The 25,756-nt window shown below is 43.5% G+C and overlaps 1 protein-coding gene across 6 annotated transcripts in view; it reads left to right on the top strand.

The window, feature by feature from the left end:
• ARMH3 (armadillo like helical domain containing 3) overlaps nucleotides 1-25,756 on the top strand; it is a 151,679-nt gene that overhangs the window by 28,712 nt on the left and 97,211 nt on the right. For all 6 annotated transcript variants that reach the window (XM_068139512.1, XM_068139515.1, XM_068139514.1 and 3 more), the window contains 7 exons: nucleotides 404-497; nucleotides 6,084-6,185; nucleotides 10,465-10,523; nucleotides 12,349-12,414; nucleotides 13,494-13,563; nucleotides 15,657-15,717; nucleotides 18,568-18,656. In XM_068139512.1, the coding sequence (XP_067995613.1) occupies nucleotides 404-497; nucleotides 6,084-6,185; nucleotides 10,465-10,523; nucleotides 12,349-12,414; nucleotides 13,494-13,563; nucleotides 15,657-15,717; nucleotides 18,568-18,656 (541 nt within the window). The remainder of the gene's footprint in view (nucleotides 1-403; nucleotides 498-6,083; nucleotides 6,186-10,464; nucleotides 10,524-12,348; nucleotides 12,415-13,493; nucleotides 13,564-15,656; nucleotides 15,718-18,567; nucleotides 18,657-25,756) is intronic.

Raw genomic sequence — 25,756 nt, 5'->3', positions numbered from 1 at the left:
GAATTCGCTTTTAGAAGGAGAACTAAAAGGGTCCTGGAAGAAGACTTCTAATGTACACCCTTGGGTTGTTTGGGGAGGGATTGGAAGTTATGTGCAGTGTAGGCTTCTCTGTCCCTTTTCCCATTCTACACTGGGGAAGGGCATGTTACCTGTGTGCTGGGGGCAGCCACCATTTGGGATCTATTTCTGCTTTGTGGAGTACAGAAACAGATGTAGAGTTTAATTGTCAGATGTCCAAGGTCAGGAAGGATAGCCTTGCTTTATGGAGGAGGGGCTGAAGTTTCTTGAGACTTCATGAGTTGTCTGTTATGTGAGAGCATGGAACAGTACAAATAGCAATCTGTATTGGTGCCTAGGGGAGCCATTGACCTGTGTCTGTCTGGGTATTTGTGTTTTCTCTTAGAGCCACCCTGAAATGGGGCTGATGACAACACCAACGAGCCCAATTCCAACCACACCTGTCACTCCCCTTGGAACCACCCCACCTTCTTCAGATGGTAAGAAATGTCATGTTCTCCTGGGGAAACACGATTACAAACTGTAATACAACCAGCAAAGCATTTTCTCAAGGTGGCACCTAATGAGGTCTGTGTGGAGCAGAAGTAAGCTGGTGGTCTCTTCCTCAAGCAACTTGCCTTACTAAACATGAGAAAGATTCTTTGACTCAAATGTTTTTCAGGTTTGCCTTGTGTATTGCTCAAAGAAATCATGCTTATATTCCTTCTGAAAACAGTTCTGTCCCAGTGTCTGCATGAAGATGCACCCAGCCCATTAGTTACTCTATGTAGGCTTTTACTTATCAATAATTCTTATCAACTAGAAGGCATTGCAGAATATGGGCTGCCCGGGGAGGTGGTGGAGTCACCGTCCCTGGAGGTGTTCAAGAGGGGATTGGATGTGGCACTTGGTGCCATGGTTTAGTCATGAGGTCTGTGGTGACAGGTTGGACTTGATGATCTTTGAGGTCTCTTCCAACCTTGGTGATTCTGTGATTGTAGTGTCAGGTGGTTCTTTGCTTGGGATTATTTGTCACTAGAACAGGTTTAGAGAGAATTGCAGTGGTTTCCTGCTTGTCATTCATGTACATGTCCCCAGCTCTGAATTAACTGAGGTTTGAATTCAACCCCCTTCTTGCCTTTCCTCTGGTAGGCTTTGTGAATGAGTGCTCACCCTGAGATCTTTCTTCTAAATGAGTTGTTACCTGTCCACATAAATACTCCTTGAAATAGCCTCAATGAAAAGCCTTTTCATTTCACCTATGCATAGGTACATCTCAGTTTAAAAGAAGAAATCAACTGGCTGTTGTCATGTACTTTAATGGCATCCTCCAGATGTGCAGGAAGTGTTTAATGAAGGGTCAGATGGAATGGAGCACAGTTTGGAAATATTCCTGGGGAAAAGCAACCTGGGTTATTCAGTTACAGCAGCTATTCAGGTCATTTGATACCCTAGTTAAGGATCATCTTCCTTATGGATAAATGCTCTCTGGTTACCATGGATATCAAAAGTTTCAGTTAAAAAGCCCCTGATGTCTCAAGTCTCCTTGTGCTTATAACATCAAGTGTAGAGGGACAGGCATTTTGTGGGCTCCTGTTCACCGCAAGCGTATCCACCCACACACCGTATTATACAACTGGCAGGAGCTGTGCTTACCTGTGTCTGCAGCTTGCTTGTACTCCCTTTTTAAATTTACAAATAATGAATGGGGAAAAAAAAAGCTAAAAAAAAAAAGGTGGCAACCCAAAAACTCCATCCTGCTTGCAGCAGAGGCAGTGATCAGGTGAAGCTTGAGCTTTCTTGCCCCCCGTAAGGTTGCTGAGTTTAGAGAGAGCGGCTGATCATAATATGCAACAACTGCACTGGGAAGCATTCTTGATTTCTGTTTGCTGTCCCCTTGCTGCTCCCTAATCTCAGTGATAATGTATTTTCTCTGGAGGACCACAGCTTGGTTTGGTGTTGCTTTGGCATTGCTGTGATTTTAATTAATTTTTTTCCTTGTTTCTTAAGCTCTTGCATCTCAACTGTAAAATTTGCCTGTGGCTGAAAGTTAGCAAAAGAGGCTTCTTTGACTTTGAAATGAAAAGATTGCTTCCTTCTTTTTCTTGCACTGGGAAAAAAAAATTAGAAAAGTGTAGTTGATTGACTTTTCAAGTTACAGCAATGTGTAGAAATCCATTTATGGTTTTCGGGTGCTTTCTTTTTATGCTGCCTGAGATTACAAATGGATTCTGGCTTAAAATTTCCCTGGCTGTTAAGGCTGTGGTGTGAATTAAGACTTTAAAAGTTTCAAAATGTGTGCTATAAATAATTAAGGTCTGTAGCATGAACCAGGATAAGCAGTGATGTGTTCTTCAGAGTGATTTCTTCTGGTGAGAGGCCTCGAGCACAAGCCCTATGAGGAGAGGCAGAGGGGGCTGGGATTGTTCAGCCTGGAGAGAAGGAGGCTCAGGGGAGACCTTATTGCTCTCTACAACTACCTGAAGGGTGGTTGTAGCCAGGAGGGGGTTGCTCTCTTCCCTCAAGCAACCAGCACCAGAATAAGAGGACACAGTCTCAAGCTGCACCAGGGGAAGTTTAGGCTGGAGTTGAGGAGAAAGATCTTCACTGAGAGAGTCATTCGCCATTGGAATGTGCTGCCCAGGGAGGTGGTGTAGTCACCATCCCTGGAGATGTTTAAGAGGGGATTGGACGTGGCACTTGGTGCCATGGTTTTTAGTCGTGAGGTCTGTGGTGACAGGTTGGACTTAATGATCTTTGAGGTCTCTTCCAACCTTGGTGATTCTGTGATTCTTTTTGTTTTAAAAATGAGACTTTTGCTGGAAACTGTTGATCCATAATATGTAAATCTGGAGTGTGCCTGTCACCATAGTTATCTAAATGTCAGTTTGCTTACTGTTGTTAAATATTCATTCACTGCGTTCATTGTAAGAGCTCCAGAAGGACCCACTGGGGATATAAATACATTTTTCAGACTTTTAGCTAGGTCTTTGAGCTATTCATAATATTGGGGGTGACAAAGCTTCTTCTAGTCTCATTGCACAGACTTTGCCACGCCAGTCGTGGCAAGCAGCGTGTCAGGAGTCCCAGAGCTTCAAGGTTGAGTAGGCTAAAACAGCTCGTGCTTGGACTCTGCAACCTTTAGAAGCTAAAGGCCCCATTAGAATGTCTTTGATGTGATTTGAACAGTGAGGTTACATCGATCTGTTTGGCTTCTTGTTTCCAAGGGGTACAGTCTTGTGTTCAAGGTGATTGGGTAGTCCTGAGCTCCATGAGAACCTCCGATGTGCTCTGGGGCTCTTAGTGCTCAGTTTAAAGCATCCAGAATTTTACTCTTGTTTTGTCTCCTTCATCCTTCTGTGCCTGTGCTTGCCCCAGTCCCAGGTCTACTTAAGCCTTGCTTGCCACATTATGAAAAGTATTGTTTGTTAAAGCAGACTTTTTCTGAACCAAAATACAGTTGTGTACAGGATTTAATCACTTCCCCTCAGAGCTCCAGTCCTAACCATCTGAAAATCAGATGTAATTCCACACTTGTTGCAAGCTCCAGTCTTGACTTGAGCATTCCCTGAGGGTAAATGGAGAAGAGGTAATGTAGCTCATACCATGTGTGTCCTAGTGGTCTGCAGATCTTTCTAGTGCAAAGGGAGGCCCATCTTAGGCTATCTCTGTAGCTTGAGAGGACAGAGAGCCTTCTGGCAATTGTAATTCAAGCCACTCACGACCTCTTGCATGTGGAAACATATGAGTTTGAGCTCATAGGCATGTCAGGACAGGCACATAGCACTGGAAAGAACCTAGTGCTTTGTGCTTGCAGGCCCATCATCACAGAATACCTTACATTTATCAAACTCTCATAATTTGTTAAATTTGTTTTCCAATAGTTCCTGGTGGGAGGCAGTTTCAGCATCTTGTTCCTCAGTTAAAAACCTCCAGCTTTCTAACCTGTATTTCTTGTCAGTTTATACCCATTTATCATGGTGTTAACCTTACACAGATAGCTCCTTGTCACATCTTGGGTTACTCACCTGTGTATTTTGCTATCTCAGGAGAAGGGCACTTTGTTCTTTTGATCAGCTTACCAGCTTTTCTCTAAAATTATTCAAGTATAAATTAATTTTCTTTGAACTTGGGATCAGCATAGTTATGTGCAGTGTTTGAGATGAAATCTCACCAGCACCTTGTGCAGGCCATTCCTCTGTTCCTGTCTCTGCTGGAAGTGCATTTTTTTGTATGTTGTGGGACCACACTCTTCAGTGCTTTGTGTTGGTGACTCATCTCATGATCTGATAGCCTGCCTTGCTATCACAGTGGTTTGTTTGCAGCTGATGAGTTCTCAGCTTGCCGTGGAAATACATCCCTGAATTCCTGACCCTATGACTTGCATTGCTGAATTTCCATCTTGTCTTTATTATCTGGTCCTTGTTTTCATCCTACTCTTTGTGTGCAGACTGATATTCCTCTGTGCTTACATATCCCAGCTTTCTGCCATGAGCACACCATTAGGAAGCAACTGATTCTTGTTCCTAGGTCACTTGCAAAAAAAAGACAACTGTTCCCTAAACTGACACCTAAGGAATTCAAGTAGCTGCTTCTTCCCACACTAATGATTTCTCTGATTGCTTCTCCTTTGCTAGATCTTTGATGTACTTAAAATGTCTGTGTTGGTTCCCACCTGTCTGCTTCACTTCATACAGAACTGTACTAAATGCTTTGCTGAACCCCTCCTAGACTAGCTCCATCAGTTTAGTGATTTCTATGTTTTTTAAAAAGTTAGATTAGATCAGGAAAAAAGAAATTAATCTTAAATGATACCAGACTTACCTGACAGGATCTGCAGGTAAAGGCATGCTGCGTCTTCCCAGCACCAGAACAAGAGGACACGGTCTCAGGCTGTGCCAGGGGAGGTTTAGGCTGGATGTTAGGAAGAAGTTCTTCACAGTGATTGGCCATTGGAATGTGCTTCCCAGGAAGGTGGTGGAGTCACCATCACTGGAGGTGTTTAAGAGGAGACTGAATGGGGTGCTTGGTGCTGTGCTTTAGTTGATTAAATGGTGTTGGTTGATAGGTTGGACTTGATGATCTCAAAAGTCTTTTCCAACCCATTCCATTCCACTCCATTCCATTCCATTCCATTCCATTCCCTACTTATCTTCCCCCTACTTCAATATTTCACATCAAGTCTTTCTGACTAAGGAGGCTGAGAATGGCCCTTGCAGGCAATTTTGGCTCAGTTACCTGATAGGGGTTTGACAGCACAAACTCCATGCTTCAGGTGGTGCATGGGAAGAGAGCAGGAGGCACATTGTGGAATTAGCTGAATAATTGAGATAGCTTCTTATGAAGTCTTAAGGCAGATTGATGGCCAGTGTTAGGTGTTAAAAGTACAGCTGTGGTAACAAGGAGGGCATCTTAAAGAAATGCCAATTCTGCTGCAGGTATGGAGAGTACATTTCTGCTCCCTGCTGTGTTGTGATTTCTCTAGCACAAGCTATGATTGCTTCTGCTTCTGATTTTTATAAAGCTGCTCTTTCTACCTCTTTTCTGACATTTTGGTCATGCAATAATTATGATGTTACTGTCTTGCTTCTGCAAGAGAAGCTGTTTTGGGGAGGAGAGAATGGAATTGATGTGGATCTTTTGGAACTGAAAGTCCGATACTGCTGAAACTCAGATGGGTTTTTGTTGGGCCTGTTTCTTCAAAACTCAGAATGGTGTGTATGTTAGATGTGTTGCTTGTAAGAATTAATTGGATATTGGTGACAATATCTTGATCTCCCTAGAATGTTGATGAGTGCTAAAACAGCAGGCTGATCTCCTTCAGGGTGGGAGCGGGGAGACAGGACAGAAGGGTAGCACTTTGCTGGGTATCATAACCTATACTTGTATCAGGAGAAATGCTCTCTGGGAGAGTTTCACCAATCCTCAAAACAAAATCTTGGCTGTGCAGTCAGGGAGGAGGAGGTCAGGTGACCTTGCAAATAAGATGTTCCTATCCCAGATCTGTGAGTCTGTGACTTGTTTCTCTCTGTAGTTATCTCTTGTATTTGCAGAGGGTGAAACGTGTCTTATCTGCTTTGTTCCAGTTATAAGTTCTGCAGAGCTACCTCTGGATGCTGATGTGCAAACGAGCAACCTACTGATAACCTTCTTGAAGTACAGCTCGATTGTGATGCAGGACACAAAAGGTAAATACATTCTATTGATGCAGCTCTGGATGCAGCAAGCAGTGCTTCTTAAGTCAGGAGGGAGTAAGAACATGTCTAGTGACTCCAGAAATAGAAGTTAACTGCAGTCCCTTTAGAGGATGGAAGATTCTACCTTTTGAGAAAGGAAATGATTTCCTATTGCAAGATAAGAGCTGTGAGACTAGGAGAGACCTGATGCTGGCAGGAGAGATGTGGAATATGGAAACAACGTAGTAATAATAATAATAATTAATAGTACCCAATAATCAAGCCTGTCCCTATGCAGGATGCATGAGCATATCTGATTCCAAGCTGCCAGAGAGGGGAAGTCATCTACCAGGGAACTGTGCTTTTGAGAACGTTTAGGCACTGACACAGGAGGCAAAGCTCAGCATTAGGATGAAATATTTCCTTTGTCCTTTGGTACTTGCTGTTTAAAACAGGCAGCTCATAAATTACAAAGAGAACAGCTGTAACTTGCACTGTGCTGGCAGTAATTTGCTTGAGAAGATGTATTTCCATATTGTGTTTTTTTGTTTCTTCTGATAGTTTCAAGGGGGTTAATTTCAGCTTGCTGAAGTTGAAGCACTGCTTCATCTCCTGCTCAGGGTACCCAAGGGTATTATGCTATTATGCCCAGTGGTTGTATGGGCAGGACCACAGTGTGAACCTAACAAGTGATCTTTGTACTGTATTTCAGCTTATTACTGACTTCTGCTTTAAAGTTAGATGTAACAACTGAGTAAAAATAGATAGGTAGCTGCAGAGCTTTGATACACTTCATGAGTGCTTGTCACTGAGTATGAGAGCAGGCACAGAGTTTCCTTCTACCTAATAGCTTGCAGTGAAATTGTGCCTGGCTGTTTTGGGTTTTTTCTTTTTCCAGTGTGCAGTCTGGTTGAGGAGGAAGTGGATAATTAAAATGAGGACCAAAGGGACTTCATGAAAATATCTAGTGCACCCCTCAAAACCAAGGCAGGATCTGGATTAGGTTTACCTTTGTCTTTTCTTGGAGAGGTAACTAACAGACTGGAAGAAGACACTTTGATAGTGGAACATAATTTTTAAACTATCCATTCCCTATCCTTTGTGTGAGAAAGCTTCCTGTGCTGCCTAAAATCTTTGCTGTGATTTAAACTAGTGAATGATTGTGCTCTCCAAGGTAGATACTGAGAATTACTTCTTTCTTTGTGTCAGCCCTTACGCGTTTGAAGTTTTCTTTCGTGTTGCATCTTGCTTTTGTTTGTAAGTTAAAACCACATCCATCTTTGCTCAGTCATTTCTTACAGATAGCACACATGAGGAGGACCTGCCAGCTCTTTCATCATTCTCATTTGCTTTCCTCAGAGTCTGTCTTGGTGATCCAAGTCTCTGATGGAGCAGTTTTGTGTTTTGTGTTCCATTTAACTTTGGCACTTATTAGTCGCTGTAATATGGAAAGCCTGCATAGGGCCTCAGGAACTGCCAAGCTGTATTAGTTTCAGATGGAGTGAAATGTATTAGAGGGGATTCCTTACTGAAGCCAGCAAGAGATGAGTTTATTGTGGTATGAGACAGGAGTCAATGTTTCTTTGCTTTGATCGTACCTTGTATAACATTTGAAACTTGTGTGGCTGAGAGACTTAATCTTCTTGCTGTCATGATAGTGTGTAGCAGGAGCTCCACTGACTGCTTGGTTGAATAAGGTGTGCCTTCCAAACCAGTGCTTCTTAGTTCTAGTAGGTATATTCCTGTCCTCATATTGTGATGATAGATGGGCCCCTGCTTAGCTTTTTCTTTCCCCCTTTAAGACCAAGCATGGAATGGGCTGCCCTGGGATGTGGTTGAATCACCATCCCTGGAGGTATTTAAAAGCCTTGTGGATATGGTGCTTAGGGACATGGTTTAGCGATGGACTGGGCAGTGCTGGCTTAATGGATGGACTTGATGACTTCAAAGGATGTTTGCCAACTTAATTGATTCTGTGATTCTATGTGATGCCAGTACAGTAAGAAGAGAAGAATGAAACTCCCTGTGTCATGAGACAGGTGGGACCTTGGAGGGGACACTGGTTTGTTCCACATCAGGACTAGACAGTTGCTTTGGTCCTGTCCCAGAGAGCATAATTTAATAGATTGCATTTACTAGATCATCCTCTCATTTTCTCCCTTGTGTCAGCCAGAGATAGCTGCCTTGGGTGAAACAAAACCTCTGCATCCTTTTTTCCCACCTGTAAAATACGGCTCACACACTGATGCACCTTCCTATGGGAGGTGGTCTGCTTTGTTCCTTTGATAAAGGGTGCTGTGAAAGTATGAAGTGTCTGTGTGAGGAACTGCCTGCATAGCTGCCTCATAACTGCTGAAAATGGCATGATGTTCACAACACACCGAGGGAAGGTAGAGCTCTTAGTGTGAAACAGGAGCCTTCACAGCACAGTCTCCTGAGAGAGAAGTGTTAGCTGCACCTACAAAAATGTACAGGGAGGCCTTACAATAGCAAGATAATAAGGCTCCAGTGACTCACAGTTCTTTGAGGCCATTTTTCCTGGTTTGCTGAAATAGAAAACATCTCACTTAAGCATTTTAGCTGAGATAAGGAGACATAGGGGAAACTTTTCACTCTGCTATTCCAAAATTCTTCTTCCTTTTACTTAGTGCAGCAAGATGATGTGCCCTGAAGTGTGCTGATTTCATCTTAGGAAATACCTGTCCCTCAGCAGGGTAGAAAAGAAAACAAGAGGCATCAAACTAGACAGAAGAGCTAGCTAAGCACTTTCTCTGTGTTTTTAGAGATTATCATATACAGACTAACTAGCAAAGTGTTTGTGAAAGTGACCTGCAGAGATGCAAGGAGTTTGACTGATGCTGTCTTTTGAGTTATATGAAAGTGGTCTGACTCTGCAGTTTCCCTCTGCTCCAAACAGATTCTGAGGCAGATGTCTGGGATGGCAGGTTTAATAGTTGTCTGGTTTAGAGAAGCTGGTAGAGGTCTCAGGAATGTGCAGTTTTAAACTTCCTCTGCAGTTACTTGTAAACATGTTGTGGTGGTTGTCTTTTGTTAGTTTTCCTGGGTTTGGAGGTGTGTGGTGTTAGTGGTTTGGTTTTTAAAACAAAGGCTTTTCAATGAACTTGACTGGACAGTGACTTAAACAACCTGGTCTTGGCTGGCCTTGCTTTGAGTAAGGTTTCCACCAGATGATTCTTCCATCCTAAGTTACTCTGTGACTGTAGGTACCTATATAGGTTTTGTTTTTTTTTCTCAAGGTTGAAATTGAGAGAGAAGAGTTTTACATAACACAAATCATAGTATCATAGTGTAGTATCAGTCAGAGTTGGAAGGGACCACAAAGATCATCTAGTTCCAACACCCCTGCCATGGGCAGGGACACCCTACACCAAATCAGGCTGGCCAGAGCCTCATCCAGCCTGGTCTTAAACACCTCCAGGGATGGGGCCTCAACCACCTCCCTGGACAACCCATTCCAGGGCTTCACCACTCTCATGGTGAAGAACTTCCTCCCCACGTCCAGCCTGAATCTCCCCACCTCCAGCTTCATTCCATTCCTCCCTAGTCCTATCACTACCTGATATCCCAAGAAGTCCCTCCCCAGCCCTCCTGTAGGCCCCCTTCTTCCTGCATTCTTCTGCCTGAGTCCCTCTCTATTTGTTAGCCTTTCAGCTCTCTGGTTGTCATTCAGTGAAAAAGCTGCTTGAAGCTGTAGGGTGAATAACAAGTTGCAGAATATTATCAGGGTGGAACTCCTTTGGCTTAAAATGGTAAGTCTTTGCACACTTGCTTCTTTCATGGATGTGCATGGGGTGAGGTAGGTCATGTCTCTCAGTATTGGGGTTAAAACTCAGGACTTAGAGCACAATGTCAGGAGTCATTCTGTTACACCGTGCTATGCCTCTGCCAAAGCAAAGGTGATCTTTTTCCTTCCATCTTATCTAAGAGAGAGGAAAAAGGTATCTCTACTTTGACAGAAAGGGGCTCACCCCAGCATATAGAAATCTGAGGAATTAAGAGTAAATGAGACCGAAGCCCCACTGGTAGCTGGAGGTTCAAATCAGAAACTTTGCTGTTGGCACAGACTGGTGATAATTTGGTGGAATTTAGTGGGCAGGCTGGAGGGTGAGTAGTGCTTAATTGGAGTAGGTAGACTATTAGCTATCGGGGAGGAAGTAAAAACAGGAGGAATCTCCAAGACTGAGCTTTGCTTGCTGCAGCAGCTATCTTGCTCTTCAGAACTGCTAGGCTTGTGTGGCTCATGGAGGGCTTGCTTTTTTCTTCTTTGCAGATGAGCACCGGCTACACAGTGGAAAGCTCTGTCTCATTATCCTGACATGCATAGCAGAGGTAGGTTTCTTGTGCGAAGCTGTGTAACAGATGGTGTGTTGCAGGGCTTTATCTGCATGTACATCCCCTGCCTCCTGTTGAGCAGGAGCTGAAGACCCACAGTGGTGCTGAGCAGAGAGGACCTCAGGCACTTAATGTTTTGCTAATAAACCTGATGCATTAATGTTAAAGTTCACTTGAAACTTGGATCATCTTATCTGGGCTAGTGTGGTGGGTTGAAATTCCCCCCCAGAATAAAGTTGCCAGACCAGCTCAGATGGAAGCAAATGAAGCTTTATTTGCAAGCAAAACTACAATCTAGAAATATGGAGTGCAATGAGTATGTACCAAATACACAATATTTACATGTATTTGCAATTCATAAACGACACAAGAACCCCCCCTGGACAGCACCAGAGGGTTGCCAACAGCTTCCCCTTCTCAACACCCTTTCCCCCTGTACAAGGGGAAAAAGAAAGAGGAGAAAAACAGAGAGTAGCTTTTTGGTACTTAGCCACAACAAAGAAATGCAGCCAAGGTCAGCAACAGCTAAGCAAAAGCACCAGCTAGCATCTGGTAGCGGGAGAACCAAGAAAGAAAAAGGAGTTAGTTTGTACACGAACTTTATGTTAGTTATCAGACCAACAGGATTACTTAGACCTAGACCTTATCATTAGTTTTCTTTTGCATCCAATGGTAACTCATTTGCATTCTACTACTTTCTACTCAATCTGTGGAAAATTTCCTAGCCATCAGCCTAAAACTGCCACAGCTAGCCAGCTCCCAGGGATGAAGAGAGGAAAGAGCGAACCTAAATACTTAGCTGTTTGGTGACCTTGTGGTGTGGCTTTTAGATGAGAAATATGCTAATGGCTTTCAGCTCTGTGCTGTTCACGGCATTGCCATGTCCCATCTGACTAAAATTCAAACAAGTGTGAAAGAAAGCTGCACTGTTGTAGCTCTCTACAAGCAAGATGAAGTAGAAAATATCGTAGGTAGAAAAGTGGTATCGCAGAGCTATGCCAGCAGTCCTGGCTGAATGTGGTCCTGTCTCATGGGAAGTATGTGCTAACGGCTTGAGTGATGTCCTGGGTGGTGACTGAGTATGTGTGGAATTTGGATTTTGCTTGTTTACAAGTAAAGACCTTTCATTCTCAACAAAGAATAAAAAGCAGTGATGCTGATAGCCAGTGTAAGGATTCTGAAGTAGTGTTTCTTCAGGATGCAGCCTGAGAGCTGATCATCTGCATTGCTTGAGTTCTTCAGGTGGACACATAAATAGTACAAGATAAGATATTCTGTTTCCACACAGCAAGGGCATGGTTTGGTTCTGGTATTAGAGGGAAGTTATGTTTATTACCCACCCTGGAGGTGCATTACCTGAAGGAATCACTTTGATTTACAGCTGGTTTTAGAATGAGCTGTTTTGGGGGCGGTTGGGCAGCTATTAAACCTACCTGCTGGTACTGCAGTGACTTCTGGCATGGTGGTCCCGTCAAAATGCCAATATAAACCTTCAAACACAGGGTCACAGGAACTCGTGTGCTGGAGCACCACCTCACATTGTGATTTGTGCTGTGTAGAGTTTGGATGAGCAGAAAGAGGAGAACAGAAAATAAATGGTTTACAGAACAAGCAGTGATGCAGACTTTAGAGTGAAATTGGCATCATGAGGGGTTTACTTCTGTGGTTGGGACAAGAGGAGGTGACAGGTGGCTTTGTAACCTTCTAGCTGTTTGTTGGGAGCTTTGACACTGAAATGAGTGTGATTTGAGAGGCAAGTGGAAGGTGTTGGCCACTTGTGTGGCTATTCACAGCTCCTCCCTTTTCTTTCCCTTTTCAATAGGATCAGTATGCTAACGCTTTTCTCCATGATGACAACATGAATTTTCGAGTAAACCTACACAAGATGGTGAGTCTTTTCCTCCACCTGCTCTGTTTTCTGTTTGGGATGAGAACAGAGAGGATTTGAGTTTGTGTGTGTTGAAAACTCCGATAGGCATCTAACCTGGATGGCTCAGGCATGTGGAAATACTGTGAGAAACGAGTAGCTGGGGAATGATTTTGCAATTGCTCTCAGAATGTCACACTCCTTCAAAGAACAAAGAGCTGGTTGCCCTGCTGGTAAATTCAGAGGCCTGTGTAGCTGGGGAGGAGCTGTATATTTTAAAGTCTCTAAGGAAATCACTGGCAGAGAGTGTGTTCTGCCTTGATCTTCAGAAAGCATTAGCCCTCATGTGATAAATGAAGAGCCAGCTGGAGTTACACTGAGTGCTCCAATTTGGCTCATGCTTTGTCCTGGGTGGTGTGACTCACCTTCAAGGAGGAATGTATTTTATTCCAGAGCTTTTTCCTATAGGTATCTGTGAAGAAAGTCTCCTTACCTGGTTCACAAAATTCTGTGCTTACAAGTAACCTGAATGGCTACTAACTTGATGCTTTTTCTGTCTTTGTGGCACTGGCAAGTTCCACCTCCTGACAGTGAAAGCAGTGCTTCAAATGTCACTAGTCCAGGACAGGAAAATCTAGGGTTTTTGAATGAGTAGGATGCTAATCATACCTACTTAACAACAAACTTGCCATTCAATTAGCCTTGTCTGGTCTGTTACAATAAAGACCAGAGCCATTTGATCCTGCACATTCAGATCAGACTTCTGGATCAGGAGGAAATCAGTACATTAACCAAGGCAGGGGAATTGCTCTGTGATTTATTTATTCTCCCTTTTTATTTTCCTCCCCACTCCTACCCTGACCTGGCTGTAAGTGTTCTCCAGTTGCATAGCTAGAAAGACAAAACCTGAGTGGTCAGTATACTGAAAAGCAGGCACAGTTTTTACTACAGGCACAGCCTTTAGGTGAGATAACAGGTGGAGAAAAAGACAAAGGGAGACCTGTGCTGATGGTACTATTTGCATGAAAAATACAGTAATACACAGATTGTCACTTCAAGCTTCTGCTGACTGCTTTTCTTTCATCTTTGTGTGTTTGAAGCCAATGAGACATAGGAAGAAAGCAGCAGACAAGAACCTGCCTTGTCGCCCGCTGGTGTGTGCAGTGCTTGGTGAGTATTGTTAAGAGTAGGTGTGTGCTTGTGCTTCCCAAAGCACCTTTTGTTCTGCAGTAGAACAACATGAGGTTTGTGAATTAAAATGAGCCACCAGTGTGCGCTTGCAGCCCAGAAAGCCAATCACATCCTGGGCTGCATCAAGAGAAGCATAGCCAGCAGGTCAAGGGAGGTGATTCTCCCCATCTACTCTGCTCTGGTGAGACCCCACCTGCAGTACTGTGTCCAGTTCTGGAGCCAATATTACAGGAAGGATCTGGACGTGCTGGAGTGTGTCCAGAAGGGCCACAAGGAAGGTCAGAGGGCTGGAGCACCTCTCCTATGAGGACAGACTGAGGGAGTTGGGGCTGTTCAGTCTGGAGAAGAAAAGGCTCCAAGAAGACCTAATTGTGGCCTTCCAGTATCTTGAGGGGACCTACAAGAAAGCTGGGGAGGGACTTTTTATGGTGTCAGGTAATGATAAGACTAGGGGGAAATGGAACAAAACTAGAAATGGGTAGATTCAGATTGGATGTTAAGAAGAAATTCTTCCCCATGAGGGTGGTGAGACACTGGAACAGGTTGCCCAGGGAGGTGGTAGCAGCCTGATCCCTGGAGGATTTTAAGGCCAGGCTGGATGTGGCTCTGAGCAATCTGATCTAGAATGAGGTGTCCCTGCCCAGGGTGGTTGGAACTAGATGATCCTTGAGGTCCCTTCCAACCCTAACAATTCTCTGATTCTGTGACTTAAAGGGAGGGCAGTTACATACCGAAGATATTTCTAGCAATGCATAGTCCATCCCTACAGCTGGCTGCCTCACAGGGGAATTAAATCCAAGTTTGCTGCTCTGTAGTAAGGAATCCTGTATGTGTTTGCAGTAAGTTTTGCAGAAGCCTGTTGTGCCCCTTTACCTAGAAAAGTAACAATAGAGAGGGCAGTTGATAAACAGATTGAGTTCTAGGTGAATGTAGTAACAGTTGATCACAAGTACTTTCTAGGTGATGTCATGAGGGCAAGCCTACATGACATGACCCAGCTGTTGGGGAAAGGGCATTTAGCCTTTCCTCAGCAAATCCCAATAGGAATGCCAGTAGCTGAGGTTGGTTTTGCATGTGGAAATGGAAGCTTGGTCAAAAGCTTTTTGTGCAGCATATGGTTAGATTCTGACACTTGCTGCTGTGGAGGCCAGAAGCCTCAATGGGTGCAGAAATGGATGGAGCCTGAATCCTTCAATGACTCTTAAGATGGATGATATGGAAACCATCTCAGAGTAGCACTTTCAAACAGGTGGTTGTTGAAGCCAAGAGAAAACACTTGTGTGAAGAATTGTTTGAAATGTTGTGCTTTACATGCACCTCTTGCTCTGTAGTTTTTTCAGTCACTGTTAAGCCATATTGCTGCACTTTTAATACTCTAGGAAGATAAATCTCACAACTGTTACCACTAGCATGGGTTAAGCATTTTCTGCTGAAGTTGTGCTGTGCAGAGAGCACACACATGTTCAGTTAGGGTTTATTAGCTGAACCATAGGAACTTACATCTTTTAATTGTATTTCTGTGCTCTGCCTCTTATCCTCACACTGGCACTCCTTAGATGTTAGAGACATTCTCCCTTTCTTCTGTCTCTCTGAATGAAGCTTAGCCTGTGTTGATATTGGACTGGGTTTACAATCTTTGAGCAGAATCACAGAATGATTCTATTTACTGGCTTCAGAGTTTATTTCAGAGAGAAACATCTGGGTTGTGCCTTGTTTCTGCTAAGAATGTTTTTCTACAATATTCTTCTCAATGTCATTTTGCATTAGTGAGGAGACTTTTAATATGAGAGCACTTCTAAGCATCAGCATTTGTGGTGTATTCTTTGACTAATAGTGGGGGGAAACATGGGGAAGTAGTGCCTGAAAGCAAATCACATTATGTGCCCTCAGTTTCCAGGACTTGCTTTTTAATCCCAGAGGGTATTTAATAATCTTTAAAACAAACAAACAAATCTGGGAATTTCTCTCATCTAAGCAGGACTGTCATCCAGTAGAAGTAGGTGGGTGGGGTAGCTTGACTTCCTTGTTGTCTACTACAAGTTAACTTACTTGATTGTTTTCCTTTCTGTCAGATTTGATGGTGGAGTTCATTGTAACACACATGATGAAAGAGTTTCCTATGGATCTCTATGTGTAAGTGTCTCTCTTGTGGTTTTGTTTGAATTTGGGTGGAATTCTAGTCAAAGAGCAATTTTCTGGCTGAAATGGCACTCTCTGGCTGATGGGGGAGCAGCATGGCTTTCCTTGAACTCTTCCAGCAGCTTCTTCTGAAGTGCTCTGTGTGCCAGAAGATTGAAAGCAAAATGAGTTTCCACCTTTCAGATCGAATTCTCAATCTACTCGATCAAACACCAAGAGTTTTTCAATCTGAAGGAAATTTTGCAATAACAGTCATTGCAAGAATCTCTGAACTTGCAGAAGGTGAATCTTGGTCTAGAAACTGAAAGGACAGTTTTGAAAAACCAAGGACAACTGATGTGAAGCAATGTGGGAAGTGGGAGAGAGGGTTAAGCCTGAAATAGCCTGCTAGGTCAGCAAAGGTGTAAAACTTAGCACTGGTGAAAGAGAGGAGAGGGCTACACATGAGCACTCTGTATGTCTCAGGAGGCCTCTGGAATGCTTTGTTCTGCTTTGCTTTGGAGGGCAGAAATAGGATTTAGACAGATCATAAGCTTTGGTCTGGCTGTTTGTACAGTACTGAATTCCCCCAAGGCTTGAACAGCTCTATATTCTGTAGAAGAGATAAAGATATATAGGCTATTTATCCTTAAGGTAACTTTTCAGCATGCTCTGATTTTGCCCAAATAACCCTCCTAACTACAGTGCCTTTGCAAGGGTTGCACAGCTCAATTATGAGTTAGTGAGAAATGTGTTTGTCTTTGTTTTAATAACAGAGAATTAGTAGATGGGTGTAGTGCATTGGAATTTCACAAGACAGGTGTGAAATGCTTGGGCTCAGAAGAAAGGATAGCATCTGGAAACCTTGTGAGAGTGACAGCAATGAGCAGTAGCAACCATCAGTGGACATCTGTATCCATTAATTCTGGCATGTTTGTACAGTCCTTTCACTACACTCCTGTCTGAAACCATCCAGTAGTAGACATGGTTATTGCAGACCAAGTGGGTGTCCTGAATGCACAAGGAGTGTCATACTTCTCTGCAATATGTTTAAAAGGTGACAGTAGGAAGCTGTTCCAGGGAGGGCACATTAATATGTGAAAGAGAAATCCAGATTGCTTTGACCAAGAGCAGCCAAGAATTGCTTTGTCCATCATGTATTATTATGAATCCTCAGCACGAAGCTAAAAACCACAAGCAGCCCATCAGGATGGATACCTTAACTAGAGCAGTTTCATAACTAAAGCAGTGTGCTTTGGGAGTCTATAGGCTGGTAGCTGGCTCTGTAGGCAAGTATGCTAGGACTGTTATGTTCCTCATCCCTTTTCTTCCATGCCTTGCTTTCACTCAGAAAGCTGAATGCTACTGTATACAACCCCAGGGTTTCAGTGCTGAAATATGACTAGTTTTCTGTAACAGCTAGTGTAATTACCAACACCAACCATTGCCATATTCTCTCTGGACAGTGCCTTCAACTCTTGTTTTGTTTTCTTTGTTTTTTGAGAGGTCAGTTTTAGTCTTACAGCCAAGCAAATACATAGATGGAAAGGTCCTGGGCACTGCCTACTATTGGTAGCATCAGCATTAGCAGTTCTGTTCCTAGAGTGATTGCTGTTCCTCCTCTGAAGACAGCTGTCTGTATCTTAGCTGATTTGCTTCCTTTTCTTGGTTTAATTTATGAGAATCCAATTTAAAATACAGCACTTAATGCAATGCTCAGCTATTATAAATAGTTTTACCTTTACAGTCATCTGAAGATAGCTTCAGTCTTTCCCCTATTGTGGTATTTTTGGGATCATCTAAGAGTTTTAAGAGAATAATGTATACCTTCTGCATATTATTTCTTAAGGCTTTTTAGAGCCTCATTTTGAACTCTTCATCTCATTTTGAAGAGCTCCCAATCAGTGTTTTTTGTGGGGGTTTTTCATTTTAATTTGATCTCTCTTTGTCTGATGGGCACTGGCTTTCAGTAGTGTCTTTTCAGGGAGAAGCTGATATTACTGAGATAATGTGCCTTTGAGAAAGAAAAGGATAGGGGGGTAAAAAGAGAATTTTTCCTTTTGTGAAATCTTCCTTCTGTTTTTTTAATTTATTGTTGCTAAATGTCAAACTTGGTCTAACAAATTCAATTCTGTGTATATTTTCTCTGTTGTCCCTAATAATAGCTAGTGCTGGATAATTTACTCACTTGTGCACTTCAGAGTTTGTTGAACACTAGGTGCTGAGAGATCTACAGGATTGGGAGACTTCACAAGTATACAGGACATATATTGGGGGATCTCAGAGCTTGTAGGTGTACTTCTTGACCATCCAAAAGCTCATACTTAAAATATTTAAGGGAAGTGAGAAAGTTCACAGGAATACCCTTTTTTTTCATGCAGTTAAACTACATGCCTCAGTCAAACTGGAAATGTTACTGTTTGGCTGTCATTTCCTTTAGCCCTCATCATTTGGGTCATAGAAACTTGAGAAGCTCCATTGTGTCCAGATTTTACAAAATCTGAGTGCAGTATCTCATACAAGCAGAGCCTGCAATTTAAGCAGCTCCTTTTGTGGAGCTTATGAGGCCCTGAGGTAAGGGCAGCAAAGAATGAGAGGTATTAATTAAATATAAACAAGAAAGTTGTATTTGTAATTGGCTCAGTCATGTTGAGCTTAAACTGGCATGCAGGCCCCTTGTCTAGTCTGGTTCTTTCTTGCAGGTGTTGCTTCCCTTTAGGAGCCCAAACCCATGAGCCTCATCCTCCTCTGGTAGGCCTTGAGTTTGTCTGTTTTCCTGCTGCTAATTTCAGACATTCCAGGTTTGATGCAGAATTGTCAGGAAATGCCACATAATTAATCCTTTGTCTTCTCTCTCTTTTCCAGCCGGTGCATTCAGATTGTGCACAAGCTGCTGTGCTACCAGAAGAAATGCAGAGTGAGGCTCCATTACACCTGGAGGGAGCTCTGGTCAGGTACTTTGCCTCTCCAGCAATAGTCACATAGAAAACTGGTGGCTCTTTGATGTCTGACTGCTTGTTCCATTGTTACAGAGTTAAACAGCAAGCAGCAATTCTGTTAAAGCATCTTTAGTTTGCTTCTTAGTTGCTATGTGCAAATTGCCTCCTTTGGAAAGCCAGGTCATTATCATAATAGTAGCTAATTTACTTTCTTGTCTGGCCATGATCACCATGGCATCCAAATGTCTTTGTTTCCCTGTTTCATTACCTGAGTCTCTCTTCACCTGATTGGAGAAATGAAATAATGTATTTTGCAGCAGTGTTTCAGGTATTTGTGAGTAGAAGGGAGGTAGGCTCTGGAGTAAAGGGAGGGGGACCTTGCTTTTCCTTTTTACTGTAAGAGATGGATACACATGCTGTGCAGTGCCTTCTGAAGAAAGCAACCTAGAAATGTCAGTGGAAGACAGGCTTTTTAACTCTGACCTTTGCATTGATGGTAGATAGACTGGCTCATTCCACTGGGATCCCAAGATAGAGAAGTGTTATAGGGTTTGACTCATAATCTGGTGGACGTGGCTTTGTAGGACTCTTTTATGAGGCAGTCCTTGTGTGGGAGGTCTGAGGAAGGGGGCAGCAGAATGGATGATGATGAGATCTAACAGGCTTCTTTTGTGGATATGCTGTGTGCTTCTGTTCTTATCTTGTAAGTAGTGAAGTAGCTCTTCTAGGTGAGTACAGTTAATCCCTGAGATGTTGTGGCTTAAACAAGAGGTTTATGAAAATTCAAGGGGACGTGGCCCTAATTGTGCATTCCTAGAGCTGTGCTTGAGAGCTTGGATCACTGACTTGGCTGGTGTAATGCAGCTCCCATTGGAAATTTGAGAGAGAATGACTTCTGGAAAAGGTGATGATGAGTGGTTTGTGAAGCTGCTCTCAATTAACACTGAGTACTTCCCTTCAGTGGCTCTGCACAGCTGAGAGAAGCTGTGGAGAAATGAATCTGAGTCACTTCCATTTATGGAATTTTCGCCTTGTGTGACATGACCTGTTCAGACTTGGTAAATTATTCCTGTAGAAGGTGAAGTGAGTGTCCCTAATTAAGGGATTAGTGATTTCTGTTTGGTTTTCTTTAGAGCTGCTGGAGACATGGCTGCGGTGTAGTGCTAGTTCAGGGGAAGAGCGTGCACGATGTGGACGTCTGTGAATAGAAATTGCACTTGACAGCATGTGTAGTATTCTCTCAGCAGTTACCAGTGAACTAGATCCATTCCTGTTTGGCCATGTGGAGTTGGGTCTTTCCAACACATTGTCAGCATGGAAGTCTCAAATACCCTGCATTTTGCTGTGGGGGAAATTTTTTTCACGGGGAGGGTTGTAAAGCACTGGAATGGGCTGCCCGGGGAGGTGGCTGAATCACCATCCTTGGATGTGTTTAAAAACAGTGTGGATCTGGTGCTTGGGGGCATAGTGTAGTGACAGGCTTGGCAGAGTAGGTGAAATGGTTGGACTTGAGGATCTCAGAGATCCTTTCCAGCCTGGATCAGTGGCCTTGAGGGCTGGACTCTCTCATCAGGGGGTTGGAGCACCTCTGCTATGAAGACAGGCTGAGGGAGCTAGGGTTGTTCAGCCTGGAGAAGAGGAGGTTCTGAGGACACCTAATAACAGCCTTCCAGTACTTGAAGGGAGCCTAGGAGAGGAATGGAGAGAGACTGCTTACAAAAGCCTGCAGTGACAGGGCAAGGGGCAGTGACAGGGCAAGGGGCAGTGGCTTCAAACTAGAAAAGAGCAGATTTAGATTAGATATTAGGAACAAGTTCTTTACCGTGAGGGTAGTGGAGCACTGGAACAGGTTGCTTGGGGAGGTAGTTGGGGCTTTATCGCTGGAGATATTCAAGGTGAGGCTTAACAGGGCTCTGGGCAGCCTGATCTAGTTGAGGGTGCCTCTTCTTACTGTGGAGGGGGTTGGACTAGATGAACTTTGGAAGTCCCTTCCAACCCAGACTATTCTATGATCTCAGGGGTCTTTTCCAACCCAAACAATTCTATCATTTAATGATTCTATACTGTTCCACAGTTGAGAGAGCACACTCTGAGGCATCTTTCAATCCTTACCTTTCCCTGTTATAGAGGGGGAAAATTAAAAGTCCTTGCTATATCCTGAGATTCGGTGTCTTGGGATATTCATGTTAGCTGTCTGTAATTTGCTGGTGTTTGTACAGTGCTTTGGAAATGGAAAGTGCCTCAGAAGTAAAGCAGTGAAGTAAAAAACTGGGATTGGTCAGGTGCTGTGAAAGACCTCAAATACCTGCACACCTGATGACCTGACATAGCTGAAGAGCTCCATACTTACTATAGATTTCTGCATTTTGGGGGAGATTCTGTCATGCAGGATTAAATTAACAGTAAGAATGTGCCAAATGTATTTCTTACAGGATGCTGAGGTGAATAAAGAGACTCTTCAGTAGCTGCGAGGTGATTCATACAGGCTGGAAGGCCCTGGGGTTAACAGTATGTGCACCTGTAAAAGGGCACATTACGGTTGCTCTAGGTGTAGACTTCTGCAGTGCTGTATAGGGCAGAAAGATGCTAATTGCTAGTCCTATCTTGGGATATATTTCACAATTAACTCTTATCCCTGTCAAGGCTGCTCTTTGATTACCCGGAATGGTGCTGCCTTTGATGTGAAGACTGGCTATTTTTCTGGTCTTGATCTCACTGACAGATGATTCCAAACCGGAGCACAGGGACTTCTGACTTAATTTCTGTCTTTTATGTGAGCATATTCCCCTTTGGGCTTTTATTTTGGATTGAAGAACTAGTTATCACTGCTGGATGAAACAGCTAGGAGAGAGCAGCTGTTCACTGTAAGGTCGGAGATCTCAGGTTGCCCCACCAGGTGTGCTTTACAGGTCTTCAAGCCCACACTTACCTTATTGAATGACAAGGTGTGTGATGACTGAAGTGGTGCCCCTGTTGTGCAGCATGCATAATAGCAATGGAAGTCCCCCAGCAGAGGTGAGTGGAACAAAGGAGTTAGAAGGAATTGGTGTGAAGAAATACTAGAAGAAAGGCAGAGAATTCTGCCTGGCATGTAAAAGGAGGAGAGTTGTTTCAGGCAGAAAACTGAGGGGGAGAAGACGACAAAGGGAATACTGTGGGGTAGGTGGTTGGTGTAGGGTGCGGAGGAGCTGAGATAAAGGTTGTGGGTGGAAGCAGTAGCAGTGTGTGGAGCCTTCTGTTCACTTACTGATTCTAATGTTAGCTGGTCGCTAATTAAGGAAAGCCACTTGTGTGTCATCTGATGGATAGATGCTCTATCCTTTGTGGGTGTTTTGTCTTCAGTATGGGAGGCCAGCAGCACTTTGGGAAAGTTCCTGCGTTTCCTTGTTGGAATTCAAGTTGCAGTGGCTGCCGAGAAAAGCGGCAGAGCCAGGCGTTTGCCATCTCCCGGGACATCTGTGTGGTCTTTTCAATGTCAGAGCAGTATTGTTACTCAGTCTTAACTTCCCTATTAGGTTAATTCATATGAAGGCAAGGGGCCCAGACCATGGCCCCCAGTACAGTATAGATCTCTGTCTGTGCTTGCTAGATGACCAAGAATGTTCAGCTGACAGAGAGTGACACAGGGGTTTGAGAGCTGGAAGCAGAACTGACAGAAAGGAAGATCTGTAGGTGACAGAAGTAGTGTTAATCCAGAACAGTAGTATATACAAGTTAGCTCTAGCTAAAAGTGATGTGATAATAGATAGCAGATCACTAGTGGAGCTGCAGAGTGAAAACCAACTGCAGTTTGATTAGCATGTGAAAATGATTACTGAGTACAGTTACTGATAGGTGGAGTAGACATTCAGATCCAGAGGTGCTTGCTGATTGTGCTTTCTTTAGCAGACCTTTTCAGCAGAATATTACCTTCAGTTATCTGTGGTTAGTACGTGGCTCTTTCCTTTGAGCACTGAAGAAAATCTTACAGCTTTTCTTCTGTGACAGTGTACTGTTACTGGTGACTAGCCAGGAATTGTGGCCAAGGCCAGAAACTGGAGATGAGTATGGTTGTGTTGACCTGTTCCCTTACAGACAGTTTGGCCAACTGGAAATCTTCAGGACTGTTTGTTATGCCAGGTGCCACAGACTTTTAGACGCTGTGTGTCAAGGGTAAGGTACTTTATAGAGCTGATGAGGAAACTTGGTAGCAACCAGTTCCCTTCTCTCAGAAACAACAGAATCTTAAGCTTGGTGTTTATTCTTCTGCTCCTTGCCACCTGGAAATGAAGCTGATTTTGCTGGCATAAAGGTAAGGTTTGGGCTTGGATTGTTGAACTCTCACTAGTTTGTACAGCGTTTGAGTGATGGAAAGTGCTATATATGTTGTTGTTGTCAAGCATGTATAAGCTATGCCAAAAGAATTTTCATGAGTCATTTAAGCTTTTTATATAAAAAGACCTCATTTCTTCAACTCCTCCCACCTCAAAATTAGTAATGCTTGAGCGATTCACTTTGAGCTTTGGGGGGGGTGCACCAAACTTCTTCTGCAGTTGCTATGGCTTGCTTCAAGCAAAAGCCATGTTTAAAGAAACAGAAAAGCTATTCTAATATAGACTTATAATAGCAAGAGTAGCTCATTTAAAAAAAACTTAAAAAATCTTAAATATAATCATGAGTAATGGTCAAATAGCTATTTATTAGGGTAATGGAATGCAAAGTAGGGTGAAAAATGAGCTTTGCTATTCGTGAGCGTTGAAATCAGTTTCCAAATGATTTTAACGTAGGTGCTACAGTTTCTTACTAGCAGCTTGGGGAAGAGGAGGCTCAGAGGAGACCTTATTGCTGTCTACAACTACCTGAAGGGAGGTTGTAGCCAGGTGAGGGTTGGTCTCTTCTCCCAGGCAGCCAGCACCTGAACAAGAGGATACAGTCTCAAGCTGCACCAGGGGAGCTTTAAGCTGGATGTTAGGAAGAAATTCTTCACTGAAAGAGTGATTGGCCATTGGAATGTGCTGCCCAGGGAGGTGGTGGAGTCACCACCGCTGGAAATGTTTAGGAAGAGACTAGATGGGGTGCTTGGTGCCATGGTTTAGTTGATTAGATGGTGTTGGGTGATAGGTTGGACTTGATGATCTTGAAGGTCTTTTCCAACCTGGTTAATCCTATTCTATTCTTAGTTAATTTGATAGATGCTGAATGCACTTTTATAATGAAGGTGCTTCAAGGAAGGGCAGGTCCTCCCTCACCAACCTGATCTCTTTCTATGATCAGGTGACTGCCTGGTGGATGTGGGGCAGGCTGTGGATGTAGTCTACCTGGGCTTCAGCAAAGCCTTTGACACTGTCCCCCACAGCAAACTCCTGGCCAAGCTGTCAGCCCATGGCTTGGACAGCAGCACTCTGCACTGGGTTAGGAACTGGCTGGAGGGCTGAGCCCAGAGAGTGGTGGTGAATGGTGCCACATCCAGCTGGTGGCCAGTCAGTAGTGGTGTCCCCCAGGGATCAGTGTTGGGCTCAGTCCTATTCAATATCTTTATTGTTGATTTGGATGAGGGGATTGAGTCCACCATAGTAAGTTTGCAGACGACATCAAGTTGGGAGCAGGTGTTGACCTGTTTGAGGGTAGAATGACTCTTGTCCAAGACAACCAGCACCAGAACAAGAGGACACAGTCTCAAGCTGCACCAGGGGAAGTTTAGGCTTGAGGTGGGGAGAAAGCTCTTCACAGAGTTACTAGCCATTGGAATGGGCTGTCCAGGGAGGTAGTGGAGTCATTGTCCCTGGAGGTGTTTAAGAGGGGATTGGACATGGCACTGGAAGCCCTGGTTTAGTTAGTCTTGAGGTGTTGGTGACAGGTTGGACTTAATGATCTCTGAGGTGTTTTCCAACCTGCTTGAATCTATGATTCTATGAAATGTGTAGCACTATCCCAAAGTTAAAGTTTTCTCTATATTTTAGGATTCTCAAAGGAGATGTTGGCAATGCCACTGGACAAAATGTACCATTTTTGGGGACATTTTCTTTTTCATAGACTCCTTTTGGCCAGTTTGTGTCTTTGTAACGTGAGAATAATATTCTTTTCAAAATCTTTTTGGGTGAATACTAAAGAGGAGAAAGATTCAGCTGTGGAACATTTTGAAATAAGGAAGCAATACCTTTGGAGGGAGGAAGAAGCCCCAGCACTTCCAGTGTGTGCTACACGCTTCCTCAGGCAGTGCATGTTTAAGGTGGTATCTTTTTTAGTCACTTGTACTTCACTTTGTTGTTTCTGTGGCTGAAGTTACTGGTGGTGTCTGTTACTGATGGCATTTCTGATTCCCCATCTGTTCATCAGGTCTGCTTCATCTCTCTGGTTTGTGTTGCTGAACAGACAGGAAATCAGGTGGTGTTGCGTTTTCCCTTCATCTCTAACCCCATTGTCCCTGTCACATTCCACAGCAGCTATCTGGCAAGGGAAGCTTGTGTTCTTGCAGCTTTTGTGGAAGCAGAATGTGCACACTGGTGTACCAGCCAGTCTAGTTCATTGGTAAAATGCCTGGTCACTAGCTGCCCTGAGAGTCTAAAAGACTGTAGTGATGTTTGGCCACAAAGCAAATGACTTAAAGATTTTAGGCAGAAGAATTAAAGACCTAAAATTTGACCTTCTTTCAAACTTGCAGAATGTCTCATGTGGCTTTAGAACATGAGCTCTTTAGAACTGCCATGGCTCAAGATCTGACAGCACTGCTTTCTGCATGTTTCTGAAGTCTTAAGACTTCAGAAGAAGCAGTCATGGTCCAGCTGATGATATAGATAAGGCTGCTATGGTAATTTCTCTGCAATCAAGAATTCTGTAATAAAGAAAGAAATTCTGTAACAAAGAAAGAAATGGCTTTAAGCTGTGGAGGATAGAATAGAATAGAATAGAATTGAATTAACCAGGTTGGAAGACACCTTTGAGATCATTGAGTCCAACCTATCATCCAACACTATCTAACCAACTAAACCATGGCACCAAGCACCCCATCCAGTCTCTTCCTAAACACCTCCAGTGATGGTGACTCCACCACCTCCCTGGGCAAAATGTTGCAAGCATAAGAGAATGATCTGTTCAGCACAACATCTTCAAAGGTAACTCAGAAAGGTCATGTGAAG

The sequence above is a fragment of the Melanerpes formicivorus genome, unplaced genomic scaffold (assembly GCF_026170545.1).
Source record: "Melanerpes formicivorus ecotype bairdi unplaced genomic scaffold, bMelFor1.0.p_v2 SCAF_6, whole genome shotgun sequence".
NCBI lineage: Eukaryota > Metazoa > Chordata > Aves > Piciformes > Picidae > Melanerpes > Melanerpes formicivorus.
The sequence above is the reverse complement of the archived record's forward strand: the minus strand, read 5'-3'. Positions and strand labels throughout refer to the sequence as shown.